The 25,487-nt window shown below is 44.9% G+C and overlaps 1 protein-coding gene across 1 annotated transcript in view; it reads left to right on the top strand.

Annotated features, from left to right (window-relative positions):
• Positions 1–25,487, top strand: part of AFF3 (ALF transcription elongation factor 3) — a 478,488-nt gene that overhangs the window by 441,033 nt on the left and 11,968 nt on the right. The window contains exons 13-17 of the mRNA XM_087823693.1: positions 899–1,023; positions 3,731–3,932; positions 6,302–6,423; positions 18,608–18,671; positions 21,224–21,360. Coding sequence (XP_087679819.1) covers positions 899–1,023; positions 3,731–3,932; positions 6,302–6,423; positions 18,608–18,671; positions 21,224–21,360 — 650 coding nt within the window. The remainder of the gene's footprint in view (positions 1–898; positions 1,024–3,730; positions 3,933–6,301; positions 6,424–18,607; positions 18,672–21,223; positions 21,361–25,487) is intronic.

Here is a 25,487-nt window from a genome sequence, read left to right as displayed (position 1 = left end):
TAAGGTTCTGTATTTAAATAATTTTATTATTTATGGCCTTTTTAAATTTTATCTTATGAAACTTCATTATGCCAAGCCTGACACCCAGCTCATAAAATCTAATGAATCATCATTACACACAGACACACAGAAGTGAAAGGTCATTTTCTTAGCGCTCTTTACTCAGTGTCTGGGGTGTTAGGACCCCAATACTGGGTGCAGGAGATGGAACACTGTGGACCTGGCTGCCAAAGGTGCAGAGTCTGGCCCTCCTGGAGCCCGGAGCCAAGGACTGGGGATCCTCGGAGATCCCTTTTGGGATCCTCGTGGGAGAAGTTGTGTGACAATTCCAGCTAGAGAGAGAAGGTCGGAGTCTTTCTATCTTTGGTGCCAGGGCTTATCTTCTGGAAAACGCTGCCAAGAGCCCTGAGTAAGCCATCGCTGTGTTCCTGCTGTCGCACCAAAAATGGAACTTTGTAGAGTGCATTTGCATGGCACCCTAAACACGTCTGAAGTTAAACATAGTCAAGGAAAAAAGGGGTTAATCAAAGTGCTGTTTTATGAAAAGGTACTTCAGGGATTCTAAGATATCATGGGAGAGTCGTTGTTAACTAGAATTTAGTCACCAAGAGGTAACAACCTTTGCTTGAAATTCATAAAACTCATGAATTTCAGAAGATTCAAGCTTGCCACTGCCCTCGTGGCATTAAGCCAGAGTCGGTTGCTGTACCTTAGATACTGAGAAAAGCCCAGACGAGAGGTGCTGAGGCCACAGAACGGGCCAGGCCTTCTCCAAAGGCTAAATCAGGACCCGAGTGAGCTGGTCTCCCCGAGGCCTTGCTTTGTGCAAGTTGGTGATGGGAGCTAATAGGATCCCGTAAAAGCTGAAGTTCATTGGTTTTTGCTTGTTTGCGCGCAGTGTGACAACGAAGACGAGTACCGGGAGATCAAGAAGGCCCAGGGAGAGAAAGAGGGCTCTTCACGACTGACCACCTCTGCCGGTAATACTTTGTCCGCAAATCATTGCAACATGAACATCACCAGGTATGTGCTTCCTGCGAGGTGGAGGCGAGCTGGAGGGTCTGGGTCTGAAAGTCATGTGCCACACTGGGGAACAGTCCGATTTTTTAGTCACTGCTCAGGTCTGGGTCTCCAGACCTGCTTTCCTTGGGTTAACCTAAGGCTCATAATTACACCCGGATGTGCGTCTTGGGTCACAGCTCCAGGGTAAGTGCTTCTTTTTAACAAAAGACCAGTTACTGTTCCACAGAGTTCTGTGCTCCCAAAGACATACTCTTCCCTCTGAAAAAAATAACTTGATTATTTAAACCATTATTTTACTAGCTGCTAAACCCATAAAACACTAAGCTTATTACACGGATGGAGAGATATAAACTCTGAGCAGAATCTCCATATGATGCACCTAAAGCGCTTAGATACAGACTAAAATCAAGGTGGCTGGACAGGATCTATGTCTCCAAGGTTAAATGGCTGCCAAGTGACTCCTCCAGAGGCGTTCCAGGTGGACCCACGTTGCGCCGAGTTCCCTCTGTGACAAATGTCTTCCCAGCAAGGCAAGGTCCCAGGAATTCATCATAAGCGAGTAGCTTCTCATCAGTCACAGGGGCTCTTTCCATTTTGAACAGCACAGCTCGGAAACCACCTTTCCTCTGCGAAGGCGCTCCTCACTCTCCCTGGCTGTGTACATAGAATTTTTAAGGGGAGATTAATGCCTCAGCACAACACATAAAAATGTAAACTGAAAGGTTAGGAAGAGATGGAGAGCGGCACTAAAACGCGGAGAGTGAGGCACGTGAGCCGGGCTGCTGCAGGGTGGCACCGCCTTGGGGAAGGGGACAAGGGCTGTTGAAGGCCTATGCAGGTGGGAGAACTGCACACACAGCCGGCCTTGCCCTCAAATTCTGTGCCGAGGGGGGGGGGTATCCCAAAATATTGGGGAAATGTAACTAGGGACAATGTGGTTCCAAATTAGTCATTCAGATGTGCCATATAGTTATCTATATGCTTCCTTGTGCATTCGCATTAAGTAACCTTCCCAGCAGATCTGTCACTGCCATGATTTTGAGTAGTGATGATTATGAACGTGTTCAGTGCGCTCCGTTTCAGCGAGGGGTTCCTGAAACGAGGTGGTAAGTGTTTTCCGGCCAAGTTCACGGAGCCCCGGACACCTGAGCTCCTGCTGTAGAGCCTGAGCCTGGCGGAGCCTGCGCCCCCGGTGGTTCCATGTGCAGCAGGGACACCATGCGTGTGAGCAACGTGCCTTGGGTGCTTTCTAGGAAAGGCTGGCTGGGTGCTTCCCGTTTTGTGATGACTGCTGTCTGCTGTCAGGTTATACCCGAGTCATAAGACAACCCCATATGTAAAGTGGTCACCCATCCCAAAAAGGAGATCCAAAGAAAGGTTCTTTGGTCAACTTGACTCTATAAACTTATAACGAAGAGAAATCATCATATGTCCATGACAACACTTAATGTAATAATCTAGTTTTCCATGAACATTTAAAATCACATATATGTAAAATAATAGAGACTTAGAAATAGGGCTTTTTTCCCCCTCGCATGTCAATAAACAGTTACACTCAGACTGCTCTCATTCGTCTTCACCGTCAGTGGCTCCCTCATCACTTCTGATTGTTTCAGGGCCGTTTTCCAGAACGTGTCTTCTCACTGCTGAGTTGTTAGACATCCAGTGCTTTCTCAGCCAGAAATTGGTCACCGCAAATTCCATCCCTAAACATGCCTATCTGCATAATCTCAAGAACCTTGGCTTTCTCATTTGAGGCCTGTGTGTGTCATTTCTACAACTGTCACCACCAACTAAGGAAATTGCTTCTTGAAGTGACTTCAGTGGCTTGTTTGCAGTGATGGCCACACATACAATTAAAAAGTCTAACTGCAAGAATGACTACATCTTTGTTAAATGAATTTACCTTTTTTTTTTAACTGACTGTATCAGGTGACTTCTACGAGCATCCAAATTAGCAATGATTGGGTTTCTTTCAAGCTAGCGTGTCTTTTCCTGATTTTTTTCCCAAAGTTAAGTAATAGAGAGAGTCCTGTCAATAATATGCATTGCAAAAACTCAAGTATAGTTGACTCCCTTAATTAAAATGGTTAATTGTAAGGGGGAGTTTCAGACAGTCGTTTTGAAGGTAAAATTAGGAGCTGGGAATCAGAAAATGTCACTTCGGATGAGCTTTCCATTCTGTGTTCATTCTGGCCAATGCATGGTTAGCTCGGAAACCCAGCCATTGAACGTTACTTCTTGCTTTGCAGGTAATTCTGTGATTATGTTATTATATTCTCCATATAATAATGAATATAAGCTCGAGTGTTAGCAAAAGTCCTTTTAGAAGTGGGGACACGTATATCATTTGATTGGCTTTCTCAGTACGTGCTGCTTACACTGGTTAGGAAAACAGGAAGAAGCTTGTGCATTTTGAAATCCTTGGGTGAACTTGGAAAATGAAAGCCTATCTGTTCTTACTATTCTTAGTTATTTACCTCCAGAATTACTCTGCATCCTGTAGGACAAGTAAAGAAACAATGAGTGAAATTTGCTTGTTGTTTGTTATGGTCCTAATGCCATAAAATTGTTTCCTGGTATAATAATTCCCCATAAACGTCTTCCTAGCAGCAGGTTTTAAATAGGAGGTTTGGGTCATATATAAAACATTTACCTCTCCCTGTGCTGGCTTGTGACATTCCATTACTGTGATTTTCTTTTGCAGCTTGGCAATACCCATAAATAAAAATGAAAAACTGCTCCGGTCGCCCATCTCACCCCTCTCCGACGCCTCTAAACACAAGTACTCCAGCGAGGACTTGACGTCTTCCAGCAGGTCCAGCGGCAGTGGCTTGTTCACTTCCACCACCTCCAGCAAAAAGCTGAAGGCTGAGAACCAGCTGCAGGCTCATGCCGCGGACCTCGCGGTACGTTAATGCTCGTCCTGTCCCGATTAAAATGAAAATGAAGCTGAGCACACCCCTACCTCCACCTGTCCCTGGCCCAGCACAGTCCGAATACACGCTTGAGGTCCCAGAAAGGATCCCTAAGGCTGCTCTGGGAAGACCTGGCCCAGGAGTGCACCCCTTCCCCTCCCCCAGGGAGAGCTGCGGGGAAGAGATGGGGGGCTCCTCTGCCCAGCAGGCCACTTAGGAGTTCATTTCCGCTTCTGAAAAGAAGTGGCCCTGGAGTAATACTGTCGTGGGACAAAGTAAATTGGGAGTTTGGGACCAACCCACCTTTTCATTTGAAAAGATTCCTTGCCCCAGGAGAGAGCTAAGCCTGGAATGGAAACCCCAAGCCAAAATGTTGGGGTTCTCACTCCAACCTGGGTGACCAATTTGGGGGCCACAGTGTGGGACCCCCACAGCCACCTCTTTTGCAGTGACCTCCTCAGGAGTGATTCCTGCGCCCTGGGGAGGGCAAGAGGTTGGCGTCCACAGTCCATCTACCTTCATAGCTCAGTGGACATGTGACCTTGTGTCATTTGCTTTATGTCTCTGAGCCTGTTTCATTTATAAAATGGTGTCATAAGATTTAAATGAGATGATGTTACGGAAAGAACCAATACCTGTGGACACCTGTGCAACTAACACTGCAGGTTGGTTCCTTTTTGCTGTCCCCCCCTGTCTGCCAGCTGTGGCTCTGGACCAAGCGTCGTCTGGGGCGCGTCATTTTATTCCAAATCAGCCCGCTGCATTCTCTCCGGTCACCGTGCCTGTCAAAACCAGTGGGGCTTTGTGAGGCTGGGAGAGCTGAGATGTGCGAGTAGCACTCTGCCAAAAGGGGGGGGGGGGGCGGCAGTCCTTCCTGCTCTATCCCGTGATTTAATAAGATTAAAACGTTGGTAGAAGGTCTTGCAAGAGCCTAAATCTCGTCATATCAGGAAATTAACCCCCTAATGCACCCTCACTTGGGAACGAGTCTCTCATTCTGAGCTGCAAGAATCTGAGAAAACCATATCAGAAAAACCTGCAACGAAAAGCTACCAATTCGAATTTTAAAACAAGCTTTTCTTTGCCTCTAGATCCTTATATCGCAAGCGGGAAAAAAAAAAAAAAGAAATTGTATGGTGTGCAGAAAATTGTAAAAAAAAATAAATAGAGACTTTATTCAGCCATTCTTTCCCTGAGCAGATGGTTACTGAGCAAGTACTCACTGGGCACCAGGCCCTGCGCCAAGCAGCGGAGACGCAGTGACGATCCGGCAGATTGGGTCCGAGCCGGCGGGAAACCTCCGGTCTAGCCGGGGAGCCGCTTAGACGGGCCGCACATCCGTAACTCACCTCGTGCCCGCAGGAGGGGAGCGCACAGAGGCTCTTACAAAGGGAGTCTCGTGGACACATACAGTCGGCCCCTCCTGAAGAAGCATCTGCATACACTCTGCTTTAATTACTTCGAGGAACTGGTTCTGATTTCATAGCCAGGGACAGTTGTTTTCTGATCCCAGTGGATGCTCTATAAATATTTGTATTCTCAAGAGTTATATCTCTTCAATTTTTCCACAGATCATTTGTGTTTCTTTATAAAACACATTTTAAATAATTTCTAGTCATTCTCTCCGGCTTTTTCTAACGTTAACAGACAGCGAATGAGAGCCAGTCAGTTTGTAATCTGAAACACCTTGCATTTTGTGAGGGATTGTGGGTTGCAGCTCAGGGGCCCTGCAAGCCCGGTCCCTGGCTCAGCATCACCTGGTGCTTGTTAGAAATGCTTGTTCCCAGGCTCCACCCCAGACCGACTGAACGGAGACTCTGGGGGTGGGGCCCGGCTGGGGCTGTCTGGGTGCTAACGAGCCCCGAGTGATTCTCACGCAGAGTCAACCCAACATGCAGAGCCACTGGTCTAGCTGAGAAAAGCAGGGGCCTGCGTGCGAAACTCCAGGTCTCCACCCGCAACAGCTCTGAGCTCGGGCAAGTTACTTAACCTCACCGAGCCGCGGGGTCCGGGTCTGTGAGAATGGCCACACCAGGACTCCCCTGTTGATACTGTCGTGAGGATGACACCGCACAGCATACGGGGGTGGGCAAAAGGACGTTTACAGTTGTGGGTACGCAAAACATCATAACCTGCACCATGTCTTTCCTCTGCAAACAACTGTAAACCTACTTTTGCCTCACCCTCTCTGTGAAAGCCCCCTTTGAGAACTAGATCGCACGTGTTTCTTTTTCTTTATTTAAACAAAAGCACCATCGATTCTAACATAGAGTACAGAACACAAGATATTCTGTGTGATGAGTGGCTCTTTCAGCCGAGTGGCCAGTTTCTCAAACGTGGGTGTGTTGTTTGTTGTTTAGAAAGCCGCTCACCACAATTCGGAAAACGTGCTCCACAAGTCACGGCCACAGACGGAGCCATGGTCCCCGGGCTCCAGCGGCCACCGGGACTGCAAGAGGCAGAAACTCGTCTTCGACGATATGTAAGTGCGGGCTCTTGCGATGGTGAGGGTCAGCGTGAAAGGGAAATCCCACAGGCGGAAGGGCTCTGTGCATCCGGTTACATGTGGCTGCTCCTCGTGTGACTTGGTCAGGTTCTTGAGTGGCCCCTGGGGCCTGGTGGGACTTTCGAAAGGCTAGAACCACCAGTGCTAACAGGGTTGCATCCAGGATGTCAGAAAGGAAGGCAGACGGTATTAGCGAGGATGTTTTCTAAGCACCTATATTTGGGACTGTTGGCGGTTATATGCTACCAGAAAGAGAAGTGTTTTTGTTTTGGTAAATTACAACAGGCAAAGAATAATAATGATTCACTCCTGGAAACTCTTTTCCTCTAAAGTGCTATATTCTTTATAACAGTATAAACAGACCTTATACAGGAAAAAATATCCTGTCACCCTTCACCCAACCCTGCACTAAAAGCCAAGTGTGACTTCCATTTCCAGCATCAGTTTGGAAGGGGAAACAAGAGAAGCAGGTAAATAAATATAACACCCTGGAGTGCTCTTGAGATGCTGAACGTGATGAATGGGAAATGGTGGAAATGAGGCTTAAAATTATTTAGGCTTTTAGGGAAAAAATATGTGTCAGGGACAAGCCCGGGAGGCAGAAAGGAGCTTCAGGAATTAGGCCTGACGCCCGTTTCAACCTTCGCTGTTTACCAGGCACCCGGTGCCTCTCGGTGGGAGGCACCACATTAAAGCTCCGGCTGCTGCCTCGGGTGACAGTGAGAGATCCTGCCCTCAGGCCAGGTTGCTTACAGTCCGGCCAAGGGCACCAACCCCAAACCGCTAATCCCAGCCAAAGCCAGAAAATTAAAGGGTGCTAAGTGTCTCCAAGTCCCAGCTTCCTTATCACAAAAAATGGTGGTCATGGCACCTGTCTCCAGGGGTCCGCCTGGGACCCAGCTAGGTGATCTCTCCTAAGAACGTTCATCTGGAGAACTGAGAACTCTGCAGACAGGGTGATGGTCCATCTTCTTCTTCCCCCCTCCTCTTCTCCAGCCCTGATTTCACCTGAATATAGATGCGGTCTGTTTATCACCTCTGTAGATGTCTCTGAGAAATGGGGATACAGGTTGTGGTCCCCAAGGATCACCTGGGCTTCAGTAAGCTAATTCGGGCACAGAATTTTGGGGCAGAAGGCCAAATTCACATTTTTTTTTGTTTGTTTCATTTACTGAACATGTTCTAAGATCATTGGATGTACAAAAGGTTAAGGGTAGCCCAGGATGCCCTGCCCAAGTGGCTCTGTTGAGCATCGCCCTGTGCACTGAAGGGTTGCTGGTTCAATTCCCAATCAGGGCACACACCTGGGTTGTGGGTTCCATCTCCAGTCGGGACACATATGAAAGGCAACCAGTTGACGTTTCTCTCTCTGTTTTTCTCTCTCTCTCTCTCTTTCTCAGCGTGTCCTCAGGTGAGGATTTTTTTGAAAAAAGGGGTGGCCTAGGAGGATTTGTGTTTTTGCTGCTGTAGCTGCACACTCTCCTCCTTTAAAAAAACAAAAAAACTTTCACAGCCTGAAGTTTTTCTTTTTTTAATTTTATTAAATTTGGGGGGCTGACATTGGTTAATGAAAGCCAACTGGTTTCAAGTGTACATTTGTATAATAGATCATCTGTATATTGCAATGTACACGTGTTCACCACCCCAGGTCAAGTCACCACATATTTGACCTCCTCTACCCTCCTCTGCCTTCCCCCTAACCCTCTTCCCCTCTGGTAACCACCACACTGTTGTCTGTGTCTGTGAGGTTTTGTTTGTTGCTTTTAGTTTTATATACTACATACGAGTGAAATCTTATGGTTCTTGACCTTTTTCTGCCTCCATTATTTCACTTAGCATGATATTCTCAAGATTCATCCATGTTGTTGCAAGTGGCAGTGTTTCATCTTTTCTTATGGCTGAGTAGTATCCCATTGTATGTATGTATGTACCAGTCATCTAAGGACACTTTGGTTGGTTCCATTCTTGGCTACTGTAAATAATGCTGCAGTGAACATAATAAATAAATAATAAATAAATTTTTTCAAAAATTTCAGGTAGATACAGAAAAGAGGGGTTGCTGGGTCACATGGTAGCTGTATTCTTAATTTTTTGAGAAACCTCTATACTGTTTTCAGAGTGGCTGTGCCAGTTTACATCCCATCAGCAGTGAATGAGGGTTCCCTTTTCTCTACAACCTCTCCAACCCTTGTTATTGTTTGTCTTATTGGTAATAACCATTCTAACAGGTGTGAGGTGGTATCTTACTGTGGGTTTTTGGGGGTTTGCATTTCCTTAGTAGCTAGTGAAGTTGAGCATCTTTTCATATACTTGTTGGCCATTTGTATGCTTTTCGGGAAAATTGTCTGTTCCAGTCCAATGCCCATTTTTTAATTGGATTGTTTGGGGTTTTTTGGTTGTTGAGTTATATGAGTTCTTTACATATTTTGGATGTTAACTCCTTATCAGAGGTGTTGTTTGCAAATATCTTCTACCATTTGGTTGGTTACCTTTTTGTATCGATTATGGCTTTTTTTTTTTTTTTTGCTATGCAGAAGCTTTTTAGTTTGATGTAATCCAGTTCGTTTATTTTTGCTTACTTTATATTCCTTTGCCTTTGAGGTCAAATTCATAAAATCCTCTCTAAGACCAACATCAATAAATTTCCTCCTATGTGTTTTATCAGGTCTTATATTTTGGTCTTTGATCCATTTTGTGTAAATGGCGACAGAGAGCAGTCTAGTTTTATTTTTTGGCACATGGCTTTCCAGTTTTCCCAGCATCATTTATTGAAGAGGCTTTCTTTTCTCCATTATAAATTTCTGGCTCCTTTGTAGAAAATTATTTGCCCATATACGTGTGGTTTTATTTCTGGGCTCTCGATTCTATTCCGTTGGTCTGTATGTCTCTTTTTGTGTCAGTACCATCCTGTTTTGATTGTTGCTTTGTTTTATAATTTGAAGTCAGGGAGTGTAATACCTCTGGCTTTGGTTTTTTTCCCCCTCAGGATTGCTTTGGCTGCTTGGGGTCTTCTGTGATTCCATACAAATCTAATGATGTTTTGTTCAGTTTCTTTAAAAAATGCCATTGGGATTTTAATGGGGGGTTACATTAAAAAGGCACCAAGTAGTGGATTGGACCAAAAATAAAACCCAACCATATGCTTCCTTCCAGAGACACATCTCAGCTGCAAGGACAAATAAGACTCAAAAGTGAAAGGGTGGAAAATGATTATCCAAGCAAAATGACACCCAGAAAAAATTGGGTGTAGCCACACTTATATCTGACAAAATAGGTTACAAGATAAAGCAGGTAACAAGAGGCAAAGATGGACATTTTATAATGATAAAGGGGACAATCTACCAAAGCTTTTCTGAAAGAAAGGGTTTATTGAGCCAAATGCTAGCCAGAAAAGGACCAGGTCCTGGGGTACGCAGGCCGATCCACCAGCAACGGGGCTAGTTGGGAGGCAACATGTGTGCCTTGCTGGAGCTGATCCGCTCTTTTGTACCTGTGTTTTGGGGGAAAAAGATGTCAGTTGTTTTGAAAGAATCTGCATTGGTTACAGAGGAGAGCCAGGAAAAGGTGAAGTGGAGACAGTTCTAGGTTAAGGCTGGGCGCACAGTCTGTAAGGAAGAAATATTTACTATTTTTGATCAGTTAGGGGCAACAGTCCTGAAAGTTCATGCTTGTGCAGGGTGCCATAGCATCTTTTCTTCACTCTAAAAGTTGGTTCAGCCCTACCTAAAGGGTTTGATTCTGGCCAAGGGCATGCGCCTCAGTTGCAGGCTGGATCCCGAGTGTGGGAGGCAACCAATCGATGTCTCCCTCTCTCTCTCTCTCCCCCTCCCCACTCTCTCTGGAAAGCAGTGGAAAAAATATCCTCAGGTAAGAATTAAAAAAAAAAAAAAATTGATTCTGAGCTCCAGCATCCATTCAGGAAAGCGAGCAGCCTGTTGTTAGTTGGCCTACAGCTAATAACTGCTTAATCACTCTTGTCTCTCCCTCACTCTCCGTGCGCTATAATTTAATTTAGGACATCGCAGAGTCTCCTGTCATCCTTAATCCCCTAGGTGGGGGGCATGTACCGTGAATACCATCAGTTGGTCAACTACATATATAATTAGGGTTCAGTGATATAAATTGCTCATGTGAGCTTTAACCATTTGTAAAAACAGGAGATTAGAATTGTGTTTAATTACCACATGGAAGTTTGCATTTGTAAATCAAAATCTAACAGGATCAGACACTCAGGTGCATTGGACACTGAGGTGCCCAAATCATCAAACAGTTCCAGCAGGTAATGTTGAGGGTCTGGTATTTAAACACACACACACACACACACACACACACAGAGAAAATGAAAATGTAAGGAATTTTAGAAAGCTAAGTCAGAAACAGCAACAATTAAGTAGTTGCACTTCAATCTACAGTTTCTTGAACTGCTTGTACAAGAAAATATTTCTCAATCTGTTGGGAGTGTAACTAATATAATTTTGTCCCTACGTATCAACAAAGAGGCTGTTGCCATGCGTTCTTCCCATTAGCAATACGTCTAATTTTTCTGGCTGACAGCTACAATAAAACTGTTTCTCCTTTTATGGATATAGATATAACAGAATAAAAAAGCACTCTTACATATCCATCATAAGGAGAGAGAGATATCCTGCTCCAGTTTCCCTGTGTCCCAATTAATTTGAAACCCGTAACAGTGAAATAAATATGCAATTCAAACGCCAACTCAACCGCTAAACTAAGAAAGTCCTGGGAAGACTCCTTGGGCTTGAAAAGCAAAAATAAGCATTGTGTCTTCCTTGAAACAATAAAAGAGATTGTCCCTTAAGAGATCGCTGGGCAAGGAAGTCACCTAAAATTGTGTAAAATATCTCCCAGGTTCAATTGATATGTGCTGAGCACTTACTAAGGGCCAGGGACAGCGGCAGGAAGGAGCTAGGATACATGATTGATTAATTCTCAGTTATTAATTCAGGGGAGAGGGAGGCACACGGGTGGCCTCCCCAGAAGGGTTCCCTGGGACCACAGGACTTGAGGCTCCTCCTGCCCCCTCTCTGCTCGGCGGCGACCGGCCGCTTCCCCACCGGCAGCCTCCTTGACAGATGAGGGCCTGACTCCTGTGACTCTCCCTGGCTCCTCGCTCAGGGTGTCAGCAAGCAGGGAAATGACCCAAGAAAGGCCACCAGTAGAACAACAGAATGAGCACCGAAATAATGCCGAGTGGATGGAAATACAGTTATAGGGATCCAAGAAGTAACAGATGCTACACTGTCATTGAATTTTTAAAGCCTCATTGTGTGGTTTTTAAAAAAAAGTCAACTCATGCTTGTGTGTTATAAATACTTGTTAATGGTTGAGTAAACGTGATGCAGATAACAGCTGAATCCAGTGGGCGCTCAGTAACAAGTATTGAATGAACCCCCTGAATTAGAGTAACATTCCCAGGGGGTGATGCCTGTGTTTTTCTTTTTTCATGACTGTAAGGGATCCACATGCAGGTAAATTTAAATCCACGGGCTTTCAGGCCCCTTTTTTTTTCATTACTTGTTAAACAAGCACCAGTCTGTGCCTTCAGGATGCAGGTGGAGCTGAACAGAATAACGCCACTTTTTAAAATGTGACCCACGCCCAGCCGGGCGTGGCCCAGCAGCTGAGCATCAACCTGGGATCCAGGCGATGGGCGTTCAATTCCCGGTCAGGGCACATGCCCAGGTTGCGGGCTCCATGCCCAGTAAGGGGCGTGCAGGGGGCAGTCAATCAATGACTTTCATCATTGATGTTTCTCTCTCTCTCCCTCTCCCTTTCTCTCTCTGAAATCAATAAAAAAAATATATAGATTTAATAAAATAAAATGAAACGTGATCCAGGTCAGCTTGTTCTGCGTAAATCGTAGGCTCAGGTTGTCGGCAGTGCGACTGCACCTCCTCTGCTGACATTTAACCATCTGCGACATTCACTACTTGACAACCGGGGTCTTAAGGTGACACGGGTATGATTACCAAACTTTTGTTTGAAAAAAAAATCATAGGAGTTTATGTCAGTGAGCGACAGCACTTAATTGAACACAAAGCCTAGAAACTGGTCTTATTCGCACGGAGCCGGGAGCTGTAAATTGCGCGGTGTCGGGAGCTCCTGGCCAGGGAGAACCGGGAGGGGACAGTGTCTGAGGCCCCGGCACAGAAGCCCCGGGCGGAGCTAAGTGGCGAGACGCTTGGCTGGGAAACGCAGCCTCGCTCCCACCGGCCATATGCTGCGCTGGAGGCCAGCGGACCGAGCGCCAGCAGCCTGCCGCTCCCCCCCCCCCGGGCTTCACTAGGAAGGCAGTCACGAGCGCCACATTCAGCCAAACCCCCAAACGTCCCATCTGTCCCATGGCACCAGTAACAGGAGCCCAGCTTCTCCGACCTCGCGTCATTGAGGGCAGACCCCCTGAGCCACGGGGCGCTGCAGGCCGTGGCTGTGAGACGTGGCTGCTGGGGAAGGAAGAGGGACTTGGCATTTGTAAAGTGATTACGCTCGGCAGCCTCGGAGCTGAAGGATTTCAATTTCACCGAGGATGGGGAGATTCCTGCCTGTGAAAGTTCGGGTCTCACAGCAGGACTTAGTCAAAGGACACCAACTGAGATCCCTACGTGGGTGATGACATCACAACAAGCACCCCCGTGGAGGGTGCCGTGACCGTTGCTCTTCTCCTGGGGTCTCCCCTTCTCAGTTGCTTCAAAGCTGGACCCCACCTCCTCTTCTTTTTTCTTTTTTTAAAGATACATCTTTATTGATTTCAGAGAGAGCAAGGGAGGGGGGAGAGAGAGAGAGAGAGAGAGAGAAACATCAGTGATGAGAGAATCATTGATCGGCTGCCTCCTGCACGCCCCCTGCTGGGAATCGAGCCCGCAACCCGGGCATGTGCCCTGACCGGGAATCGAACCCCAATCGCCTGGATCCTAGGTCGATGCTCAACCGCTGAGCCACGCCGGCTGCACTGGACCCCCACCTTTCCTGATTCGTATGGCTTTACATTCTTCATATGGAATTTTTTCCATTACAGAATCCCTGCCTCTCAGCCAGGTCCTTATCTTATTTTGTTCTAACCAAAATAAAGAGAAAAAGAGGGACTAGGCCTGGGGGGTGGAGGAGACAACAGGTTCAGATCTCCCTGTTTAAAATCTTACCTCTCTCATCATTTAAGGGTTCTGTTAATTTGAGAGAGAGAGTAAGGGAGAGAGATAAACACGGATTTGTTGTTCCTCTTACTAATGCATCTTGGCTGATTCTTGTACAAGCCCTGACTGGGGACTGAACCCGCGACCTTGACATAGCAGGATGATGCTCTAACCAACTGAGCTACCCGGCCAGGGCCTGATGGGCTTTGTAAAATTATTTTATCTTAAATGTCACACCCCTTTCGAACTACTGTCGAATTGATGAGTTTCCATTTCACCAGAAAGTCGCTTTTGGTTCGACGACACACCCTGCTGCACTCCATCTGTGCGTCCTGGTTCTCCAAGAAGCCAGGTTCCAGGGACTCAGGTCCCAGCCAACACCAAGGTTAGAGAAACCAAAGCTGCACTTGAATCCTTGCTTCCTAAGTGCCGGCACCTGCCTCCTTCAGAAAGAACTCACAGAGCGGCCCAGCACCCCGAGTCGCTGGCTCTGCAGTGCCCTCATCAGTGGTGCATCACTGCAATTCCGTTTTTTCCAGTGCAGTTGACATTTACATAATTTACAAAGTGATCCCCCTGATAATCCCAGCACCCCCCTGGCACCGCACGTAGTTATCACAATATTACTGACTGTATTCCCTGTGCTGGACTTCACATCCTGGGACTCTTCTGGAACTCCCAGTTTGTATTTCTTAATCCCTTCGCCTTTTTTTACCCAGCCCCCAGCCCCTCTCCCATCTGGCATCTTCTTTGTGAAGAAAAGTACCCCAAAGCTTGGGACACTGGGACACCTCTGGGGTTCATCAGATGACAGGCTGACAGGACGCCAGCTGATGAATTCATTTGGTGTGCAGTTGCCTAGTTGTCTGATTTGGATTTCAACTTCCCCAAGAAAATTCCTCGGATTTCTGCTGTGCCAAGGAACCTGTTCGTTCAAACACGTTGCCCGCTGGCAGCTGCCAGGTTTCGCAGACCGGGCGCCTCTTGCAGGGGTGGGGATGATGGAAGGAAGCCCGCCAGCCTCCCCGCGGGGGCCCGTTCAGCTCGCTGCCAGCCACCAGGAGAACAAAGGGCCAGGTGGCCCTACCTCCTGGCCGGAGGACAGGCTGGGGCAGCTCCAGCCCAGGCGCTGCTCAGAGCTAAGGCCGCGTGTGTGCAGGTGGGAGGGAGAGGAAAGAGAAAAGATTCCCTTTGGATCAAGTGCTCAGATTGTATTTGCCTGAGAGCTCTTAGCACAGACAATACACGCAGCGAAGCTCTGCCTTTTCAGATCACTCAGCCCCGTTTCTGAAGAGCCCAAGACACACAATTACCTGCGTGATGTTTCATTGAACCTTTATTAGGCTTGCTCACGTAGCCTCATAAAACGCCATCACTGAGAAACAAGGCGAAGGATATTATCTAAACGAAAAACAAAAACTCTCTATTTTCCTTATAAGAAAAAAAAAAAGATTAGATGAGCAATCTGCTTGAACACCAAGGTAATTAGATTTCATCGTGGTCCCTTTGCCGCGTCATGTTCTGTAACTGCCACAACAGTGACAACTTTCTTTTCCTCGGGGACGTGAGCATGGCTGTCGGAGCGAGGCCTTCGTGACAGCCGTGCCCGCTGCACGGCTGGACAGTCCTGGTGACGTCCCGCTGGTCCCTTGTCCTTAGAATGATCTCGTCTGGGAGTGCAGCGCCAGAAATCGCCTAAAAGGAGCAAATGGACCAGTCGTCTGGCCATCTCAGTGAATCGGTGTAACGAGCCCTGCATTACGTGCAGAGATGAGAGCTGTAACTAACGTGTTCGTAAGTGGCCTCTGGAGGGTGCATTTTCAGCATCTCCGGTTACTGTCGTAGCTGCTGCGATACAGTCAGAACATTACCCACGTACACTATCGTGAGAGTTGTGACTCAGCCTCCCTATCAGGTTTAAAATACATTCGTACGCTGCAGATGAAAACAGTACTGATTGAGGACCTACCCTGCCATCCATAAGGGCACCTTAGAAGGCTCCTAAAAACGAAGATGCCAGAGCTTATTATCAAGAGGATCCTTTCATGGAAGCGAAATGCATTTGAAATGATGATCTGTTAGCGACAAGACCTACTAAACAGGGCAAGAAAAAAAATGACCTAGCCCGTATACGAGAGCGTAGAGCAGATGATGATGGAGAGAATTTCAGGTTGCCATGGAGACGTTCTCTGGCTCATTGGCTGTGTTGCTGCCATCAGAGGACACCACTCTCTCCTCAGCGCAGAGCGAATTCAGTGCTATTCAAGGGGGATCCGCTTACCTTCTCCCGTGGGCCAGTAAGTACAGGTGGGAGAGGTCAAAGAGGCCGACAGCGTAGCCCCTGCTGCAAATGTACCAGCGGCAAAGTTGTGTGTGTGCAGTGACTGTAGCCCCGTAGAGCTCAGAAGATAATTAAATGCCCAGAAGTGTAAACAAGAGGTGGTGTCTCAGATTAGAGAAGCAAGACGTGAGCATGGACCAGAGTTACCAAGAAGGCCTCATGGTGGTAAAATGTGAGGGGCAGGTGGCATCTGGCTCATAGTAGGACTCAGTGAGGGGAGTATTCCAACCAGGAGGGAGAGAGTGAGCAGAGCTTCTGGGGCAAGGATGACATGTTAACAAGACAGTGAGGAGACAACCCCTGTGGTGAGGGCCTCGGTGAGTGAGTGACAGTTGGGTGAGATGACCGGAGGCCTGACCTGAGATGTTGTGGGCCCTGGAGGTTGACTTTGGGCCTGTGAGTAGGGTGGTGGTATTAGGAAAGCCGTATTTTACAAATACCGGTCCAGGCTTAAGATCCGGGATAGATGGGAGGGGAGTGAAAGTGCAGTCCGAGAGAGGTGATGGAAGCCTAGACTTCTGTGGCGGATGTTTCATGGAGAAAAGAAAGGAGTGTTTACGAGGAAGCATTCATGGCATTTGATAATGGGAGAAACGGATGGAAGTACCTGGACTCCTCTTCGAAGAAATGGGCACTGGGACCACATCTGAAGCTCAGGAGCCTGATCTGGGTTTGGTCTAGAGGTGGGGTCTGGTCTTCCTCTTTGGAGCGTGAAGCAAAAGGAAAACCAAACTGGTGGCGGAGGATTTTTCAGGCCTTGAAACTACTCTGTGAGGTACTATAATGGTGGGTAAATGTTGTGAATTTGTCAGAACCCATAGGATGTACAACACCAAGAGCGAACCCTAATGGGAACTGTGGACTTTGGGTGATAATGCATCAGGTTCGTTGACTGTAACAAATGTACCACTGTAGCGGGGAGTGTTGATAGCGAAGGGAGGCTGTGGGTGTGTGAGGCTGGTGATATATGGGGACCCTCTGTGCTTTCTGTTTCCTGTCAACCTAAAATAGCTCTAAAAAAAATAAAGTCAGTCCATGAAAAACCAACAGCAACAAAAATAATGTAAATCACCAGAATTGGAATCAAAGACCAAACAGATAGTCAATATGTGTTCAAAGGTCAATACGGGGACAAAGAATTTTGGAAAACCACCATGTACAGGCCACTAAAGCCATTCAAATGGAAGAAGTGTGGACATCTAGGACATGATCTAGAGAAAGCAGGAGCAGGGCCTTCAGTGAAGGAAACTACAGGCCCCACCCTCCCATGAAGACCCCCGAAGATGAATGGAAGCTTGCAGGCCTGAGTGGCAGGAGGAATGGTGACGGGGTGAGCCAGGAACAGGAGTGTGATGAGCATGAAGGAAACCCTGCACCGGGGCTCCTCGTTTCTTTGTTGAAGTCGAGTATTTCCAGCGTGGTGCCACAGTCCTGACAATATTTTATGCTTCGGTGATTCACGACCTGTGAACTGAAACTGTTTGCTGTGATCCCAGTTTGTTTATTTGATTGATGGATTGATTGATTAAAACCATTAAAATGAGGATAATAGTTTTGGATTGCCGTGGTACTGGCAACATGGTATTAGTGGTTTTTCTAAGCCTTTTGACCTTTTGGGATAAAAGGATGTTCTGACTGCCTAACACTGCAGTAGGGAAAAAGACCCATGAGAATCTGCAAGAAAGCAGCACAGCGTGAGCGTGGGCCACCAGGTGAAACAGCCCACGGTTAGTATCACTCCTTACGTCTTACCTCCCGCTGAGGGAGCCCAGGCTTAGAGTGAATATTCATGAATAGGTCCAGTGTACTGGTTACATAAAGACCCATAATACAAAAAATGTTTAGGCCGATGCCACCTAAAGTACGGGGATTTTTAAAAACAATCCAACTAAGCATTTAAAGGTACTGTCCAATGAGTGCCCTGGTGTAACTTGAGGTTATTATACACACTCAGATCAGTGTCTGGGTGAATTACCTGAATCTCCCAGCAGAAGCGGTTCTGGCCAGGGTATCGCTTTAATAGGCACATGCCTGCTGTTAATATTTACCAGCCAGCTAATCAGAGCTCTAGAGAATAGGTGCCATGTTTGCATCGTTACAAGGTAGACATCATTTTACAATTAACTTCATTGTAACTGGAAGCAATCCTAGAGCATTACCTCTTCCTTTCTCACTAGGAAGCTTTAAAATAATTATATATAGATACATATAACACTTCCACTTATGCCTATAAATGACACTGATCTTCATAAGGATACATAAACATACTCACCCATACATATCCGTACAATGATTATGGGGTATATTTGCAGCCTTTACATTAGAAAGCAATTGTTTTGTGTACATTTCTTACGTGAAATAAGTGTTTTACCTGCTTTCTTAACCATGCAATAAAAAATCTAATTCAAATTGGGCACTGGGCAACCATGTTAAATCACAGTAAATGTAGATCATCAGCATATACTGTGTTTTGAATTGCTAACCTCAATGAAATATAATTGTGGTATTTTACATGTGGGCAGGAATTTGGAAATGCAAAAGGTACCTGATTCCCTGTTAAGCGGAGTTGTTACACTATGATTTAAGTTTGAGCAAAAGGAAGGAATATCTTAAGAGATCTTGTACTTCCACAGTAGTGACATTCGGCGGTGTCTTGTCCTTGCAGGCCGCGCAGTGCAGATTACTTTATGCAGGAAGCTAAGCGGATGAAGCACAAAGCAGACGCAATGGTGAGTTCCTTTTCTTTCCGGATACATTTTTCCAAATTATGCTTGTATTGCACCTTCATCACTGGGGCAATGTACTGGGGTAATTATAATACCTATTACAAGGACGGCTGGGCCCGTTAAACACAGAAATGTTTATATAATCAAGCGCTCATACCTCAGTAAATTATGACTTCAACCAATAATGTCCAACTGGGAGAAAGCCCTGGATAAATGAATATTTTAACTTAGTCTTAAGGTTTGAATAGTAACTAGAGTCAGTGGAGTCCATGGGTAGCATATTTTTTTCCTTAAAAATAAAACCTAAGTTTACATTTTTCTGTCTTGTTAGCCTCGCCAACCCTTGGCTTGGTCCCAGGTTCTAATCCCTTTACAAAAAGACTCGTGTTCTTCCTGTGTATCTGCCAAAATGAATGCTTCTCTGAAACTATACAACACAAACTGTTATAGTGCACATAAGACTCTAAAGTTGCCATGATTTGATATTTATAAAACATAACTTTTCCTACTTGGATAATCTCCTGTTTTGGCAAACTTGAAGCTGCTTAGGCATTAGATTTTTTAAAAACTTCTGGTTTTTTCTAAAAGAGATCATACGGTTATTGCATCTTGAGGTCTGGTCCCAGGGGACCCTTTGCTGCCCGGGAATGCCCGTTCAGTTCCCCTCCAGCATCTGTAGCTGAGGTTGGGAGCTAGAGATGACAAGGGCATTTCAAATGACCTTTATCGTATTATTCCAGGGTTGAAGATGTTGACACCATAGCAGCACTCCTCTCCCAATGCTACTGATGTTGCCTGTCAAATGTTTATTTATATGAAGATCTCTGCCTAGGTGCACCAGTGTACAGGGAAGTAACCAGAGCATCAGAAAATAGAGAAGCTACAGTTCTTGCCCTCACAATCCCACAATCTCGTGAAGGGCTCTGGGCAGAGGCGTTTTCCCTGTTGGAAAAGAGCATCGAATTATAAAGCAGAATGAAAACCTCTGCCTGAATCCGCCAAGGGTTACCAAGACGATTACTCAGCGTCACTTTGTCCAACCCAACACTGCTTCAGCCAGGCTGGTGCCCTGCTGGCCTCTCATCAGACCTTACTCATGCCAGCCAGAGGCCGTAGCACTTGTAGAGCCTCACACCCACACACACTCACAGCTCACACATACTTACACCCTCTCACACCTTCAGCATGCTCCCCAAATCCTTTCCTTCCCGGTGTCATTTTCAGGCCTCCTCCCCGAGGCCTCCCAGCCTCTGCAACCCCATGACTTGCTCCCTTCCTACAACCTCCTGTGCGTGGGACTCCTGGCTTTGCATTTCTAGTTCATCACAGATGGCCTTGTGCTGTGAACTGTCTTGTGGGGCACAGTTTTCTTTCTAACTGTGTTATATGTTCTTGGAAGGAACTGGTGTGTGTCAAGTGCACATAGTACAGAATTGGGTGCTTCAGAAAATACTTACTGAATGAAATGGTTTCCTTCATCTGAAAGCATTGCCAAGAAATATTGCTCAATAGCCTATTAGGATTATAAGCTGTTTAAAAATTTGATTTGCTAATGAGGGAGCATTTTGCTCTACATTTCTGTCTTCTAAGGCATCATTATTAATGAGAATATTTTTTAGAGGCAATAATGAGAATACTTTTTAGAGGCAAGACATATTAGTAATTAGAGTATTTGTGTAATTCTGTTTTGATTGATGAGTGAATATTTGAAAACTGGAGAGATGATGCAATTCAAACTTAAAATATGTAATTATCTACAGAGAGTAACAGTGTATGGAACCAGGAACTTGACGTGTAAATTTAGACTTATGGGAGCTTAAGAATATAAAGCCAATTCGTGCTGTTGTGAGGAAAAATTAACATCAATTTAGAAAACTTCATATAATCCAAACAATGTTTTTTATTAAATAGCAACTCTGTATCCCATTTTAGCTAAGCTGAAATATTGCCTTGAGTTTTATCTTCTCCCTTTCTTTTCCTAACTTATCCTTAAGTGAGGTCCTAAGTATTCAAGAAATAACTACACACTCACGCACACACACACACACACGCATGGAGGAAGACATTGAAACAGAAATGCCATCAATAATGTAAAAGACAATAACATCTATGCTGTAAATCATCAAAGTTGGAGTATACAAAAAAAGTATGAAAACTCTTTTATAGAATTAGACCTACCAGCTCGCCGTGTATTTAGCATAGCATGGGGGGGACAAGGGATGAAGTTGCCAAGCCATTAGAGGTTAGAAAGAGGGAAACAGAAATTAGATCAACCGTGAAGTTCTGAGCGATTCTGAATGGTGGTTGTTAAATGGATTTGGTACAGTTCTGTCTAACCATTCACTCACCTGACCTGAACCAGTGACAATTTATTAGGATAATTAGAGAAGGAAATGTCCCATTTCTTTTTTTTTCTCAGCTCCATTCACAGGATTTTGGAACTCAAAAGCTGGGTTTTGGAACTCAAAAGTTGGGCTTCTCAAAGTGTATAGGCTGTGTAACAAGGATGTTTAAAATCTGTACTTAGGGAAGACACTGTTAACTCTGTTGATCAGGTGGAAAAGTTTGGAAAGGCTTTGAACTACGCCGAAGCAGCCTTGTCATTCATTGAGTGTGGAAATGCAATGGAACAGGGCCCAATGGAATCCAAATCTCCTTACACAATGTATTCAGAAACAGTGGAGCTCATCAGGTAAGTGCTGTGATTTCTTGCTGGGTGGGTGGGGGTGGGGGAGTGAGGAGTGTGTGTAAGTAAATCTGAATACAGAGAGAAGATGTCAGCCTGCACTATCAGCTACGAAGAACCTATGTTCGTCTCCAAAAGTAATAATGTAAGATTTTGCACAACGCTTTTGCACCCCCTGCCTCCTTGCTCTCATTGCGAGAGAGAGGCAGGGCAGCTCCTATAACCCCTTGTTGCTGTAGGAAGGAAGCTGAGTCTGAGTGAGACATGAATGCCAACTTCACCCAGCTAGGAAGTGGCAGATTTTTAACTCATTTCACCTCTGTGCTACTTTTTCTTAAAAATCTGATTCACATTAGTATAATCTCAATTCTAACTCTATCAATAATGATTCAGGAGTATTTAATGAAAGGAAAGAAGATTCAGGGGATTTTAGGGAAGGAAATTTATCCTATGACATACTATCTCAGAGAGTCCCGGTGTTATTCTAGTGTAAGACTTAGATATGAGTGTCATTCCCCAGCCTGGATGAAGACACGTAATGTGAGCAGAAGCAGGGGTTCTGATAGGAGCACATCAAGGGGTTGGTGGGAGGCACTTATTTTCCATGATGGAGGCCTGGAAAGGCACATCCTTATCTCTCTAATGAATCATTAAGGGAATTTCATCTGTTAACCCTACTGAGAACCTTTGTCATATGATTTATATTTTTAGCCAGTTCAGCTTCTTTGGATAATGTCTAATACCAACTATGTAAAATAATGCTTCTCAAGACAAACAGAAATAAAAATATCTCCGGATGGGCTCAGTAGTACAGTGGAGATGACAGAGGGCAGAATGAATGAACAGGAAATAGAATTTACACAATCTAAGTAACAGAGAGAAAATAGACTAGGGGAAAAAAAGAATAGAGCCTCAAGCACAATGACAGAAAATACAACATATGTATCACTGGAGTCCCCGAAGGAGAGGAAGATAGCAGGACTGAAGACTATTTGAAGAAGTAATGGCTGAAACTTGCCAAATTTCACAAAAGACATAAACCTGTAGGCCCAGAAAGCTGAGAAAAACCCAAATAGGTTAAACCCTAAGAAATGCACATGAAGGCACATTATAACTACATTTTTGAAAACTAAAAACAAAGGAAAACAAATCCTGAAAGCAGCCAGAAGAGAACAACACATTACATGTAGGGGAACACCAGTTCAAGTGACGGCAGACTTCACATCTGAAACCATGGAAGCCAGACGAAGATTCAGTGAAATTTTATTTTCAGGAATGAAGAGGAAATAAATATATAGGGTGTCCCCAAAAAATGTACAAATACTTTAACAGCTGATATATCAATTTTGAAAATGAAATGTATTTAATAAACACTGCCTTTATTCAAAGTATGAGTATACATTTTTGGGAACACCTTATATTCTCAGACTAAGGAAAACCCACTCTTAGAGATTTGCTAGAGGAAGTTCCTCAAACAGAAAGGAAATGACAAAAAAAGGAATTTTGGAGCATCAGGAAAGAAGAAAAACAGAAGAAGAGAAATTTGAATATGTGCAATAAACTGCCCTCATGAGTTTTATAAATCATATTTGATGATTGAAACAAAAATTATATCACCTTCTGATACTGAAGACAATGTTATTTAAAAATGGAGAAAGTGCCCTGGCCAGTGTGGCTCAGTTGGTTGAGCATCAACTCATGCACCAAAGCTTATTGGTTCAATTCCTGGTCAGAGCACGAGCCCAACTTGTAGGCTCGATCCCTGTTGGGGCATGCAGGAGGCAGCCGATTGATGTTGTGCTCTTGCATCGATGTCTCTCTCTCTTTCTGTCCCACTCTCTCCTCCCTTCCTCCCTCTCTCTAAAAATCAATAAAAATATTTTTTAAAAGAAAGTGGGGAAAGCAAAAAGACCTACCTAAATAGAAGTAAGGTTTCCACACTTTACCCAAAATGGAGAATGTTGATACCAGTAAATTGTGATGTTGTATATTGTAAACCCAGAACAACCACTGTGAAAACCATGCAAAGAGATACAAGTGAAAACACTACAAATATGCATATTGTGGAGATGGTAAAATAATAGTATCATTTCTTGAGTACTTTACAACAAGCTAGCCCATTATGCCAAGAACTATCCAAATACTGTCTCAGTTAATTTTTACAACAATCCTATGTGATTAGCAGTATTAGTCTTACTTGATGAGTAAGGACATGGAGGTTTAAAAATATTAGTTTGTCTAAGTTCTCACAATTGTCTGCTGCGATTTGAACCCAAGACTCCCTGAGCATTCCACATATTACCTCAGCTCTTTCAAAGAGTCAGCAGGTAACTTGGTATGTTTTTGGAGAAAGAAGTGGCTACAGTCCTGAGAAATAAGTGTGATTAACTACAGTTCATAAAAGGCACTAGTTATGCACCCAGGACACTTACACTACTGTCAAACTATATGTTCTATCACAATGAAAAAGGGGTAAGTCCAGGCATTTATCTGAGTATAAATGTTTTTTCTGGAGATTGGCCTGGAAGGATTGAACTTTGCCTTCATCTTGTCAGCCACTCAGCCATAAATCAAAATTTATAAAAATGGATGTGTCACCATATATGTGAAATGCTTGAACTGGTGTCACTCTCAACTATCTGTAGCATTTGAACTTGTATTGTTAAAGGGCAGAAAGTAGCTAGACAGTCATAAAAATTATTTTGTTCTTGGCGTCGTCATAACGCTCCAGGAAAATGAAGCAGCATCAACTAGCTTATAAGAAAGAATTATCTGCAAGCACTGTGAAAAATTAAGTATTGGGCAGAGAGAACTTCCATCACAGAAGATGTTCTATAGTTAATAAGAAAGCTTTTTTTAAAAAAAAAATTCTTTGGATGGGATCCAAGAATGGCTATGGAGTAGGTGAAAGTTACACTCACCTCCTCCGAGGACAAAACTGGAATTACAACTAAAATATAGACCAGTCAACCTGAATAACCAAAGACTAGCTGAACAGAAGTCTCCTGACAAAGGATTCACAGAAGCCACATCGAGACTTATAGGAAGGGTGGAAACATGAAAAGGGCTGGCCCCACTCCCACAGGTGAAAAGACAACCCACTGAATGGAAATGTATTCACCAATGATATATTTATGAAGACCTCAGACAACTCAACACCAAAAAACAATCCAATTTAAAAATGGGCAAAGGATCTGAATAGACAGTTCTCCAAAGAGGACATACAGATGGCCAGTAGACATATAAAAAGATGCTCAGTGTCACTAATCATCAGGGAAATGCAAATTAAAACTACAGTGATATATCACCTCACAGGTGTCAATAAATCAAGAAACAAGTGCTGGCGAGGGTGTGGAGAAAAGGGGACCCTCGTGCACTGCTGGTGGGAATGCAGACTGGTGCAGCCACTGTGGAAAGCAGTATGGAGGGTCCTCAAAAACTTAAAAATGGAATTTCCTTATGACCCAGCAATTCCAGTTCTGGGAATTTACCCAAAGAAACCTGAAACACTACTTTGAAAGAATATGTGCCCCACCCAGCCAGCGTGGCTCAGCGGTTGAGCATTGGCCTAGGATCCAGGAGATCTCAGTGCGATTCCCAGTCAGGGCACATGCCCGGGTTTCGGATTCGATCCCCAGTCAGGGGCGTGCAGGAGGCAGCCGATCAATGGCTCTCTCATCATTGATGTTTCTATCTCTCTCTCTCCCTCTCCTTTCCTCTCTATGAAATCAATAAAGATATATCTTAAAAAAGAAAAGAGAGAATATGTGCCCCTATATTCAATGCATCCGTATTTACAGTAGCCAATACAGTGGTGCCTCAGTTTTGAAACATCTCCGGTGACGAACACTTTGGTTTATGAACGCTGTAAACCCGGAAGGCAATGCTTCGGTTTTCGAACTCGCCTCTGAAGTCGAACCCGCCCCACAGCTTCCGCAAGGGCAAGGTCCTGAGGCCCAGCTGTGGGCTGTGGATCCCTCGGTTCTCGAACGTTTCAGAACTCGGTCTTTCAGATGAAACCAAAGTACCACTGTATTTGGAAGCAGCCCAGGTGCCCATCAGTAGATAAGTGGATAAAAACGTGGTACAGCCCTGGCCAGCATGGCTTGGAGGTTAGAGCATTGGCTTGCATA

The sequence above is a fragment of the Miniopterus natalensis genome, chromosome 13, assembly GCF_054644295.1.
Source record: "Miniopterus natalensis isolate mMinNat1 chromosome 13, mMinNat1.hap1, whole genome shotgun sequence".
Lineage (NCBI taxonomy): Eukaryota > Metazoa > Chordata > Mammalia > Chiroptera > Miniopteridae > Miniopterus > Miniopterus natalensis.
Note: the sequence above shows the minus strand (reverse complement) of the source record. Positions and strands in the feature narration are given on the sequence as shown.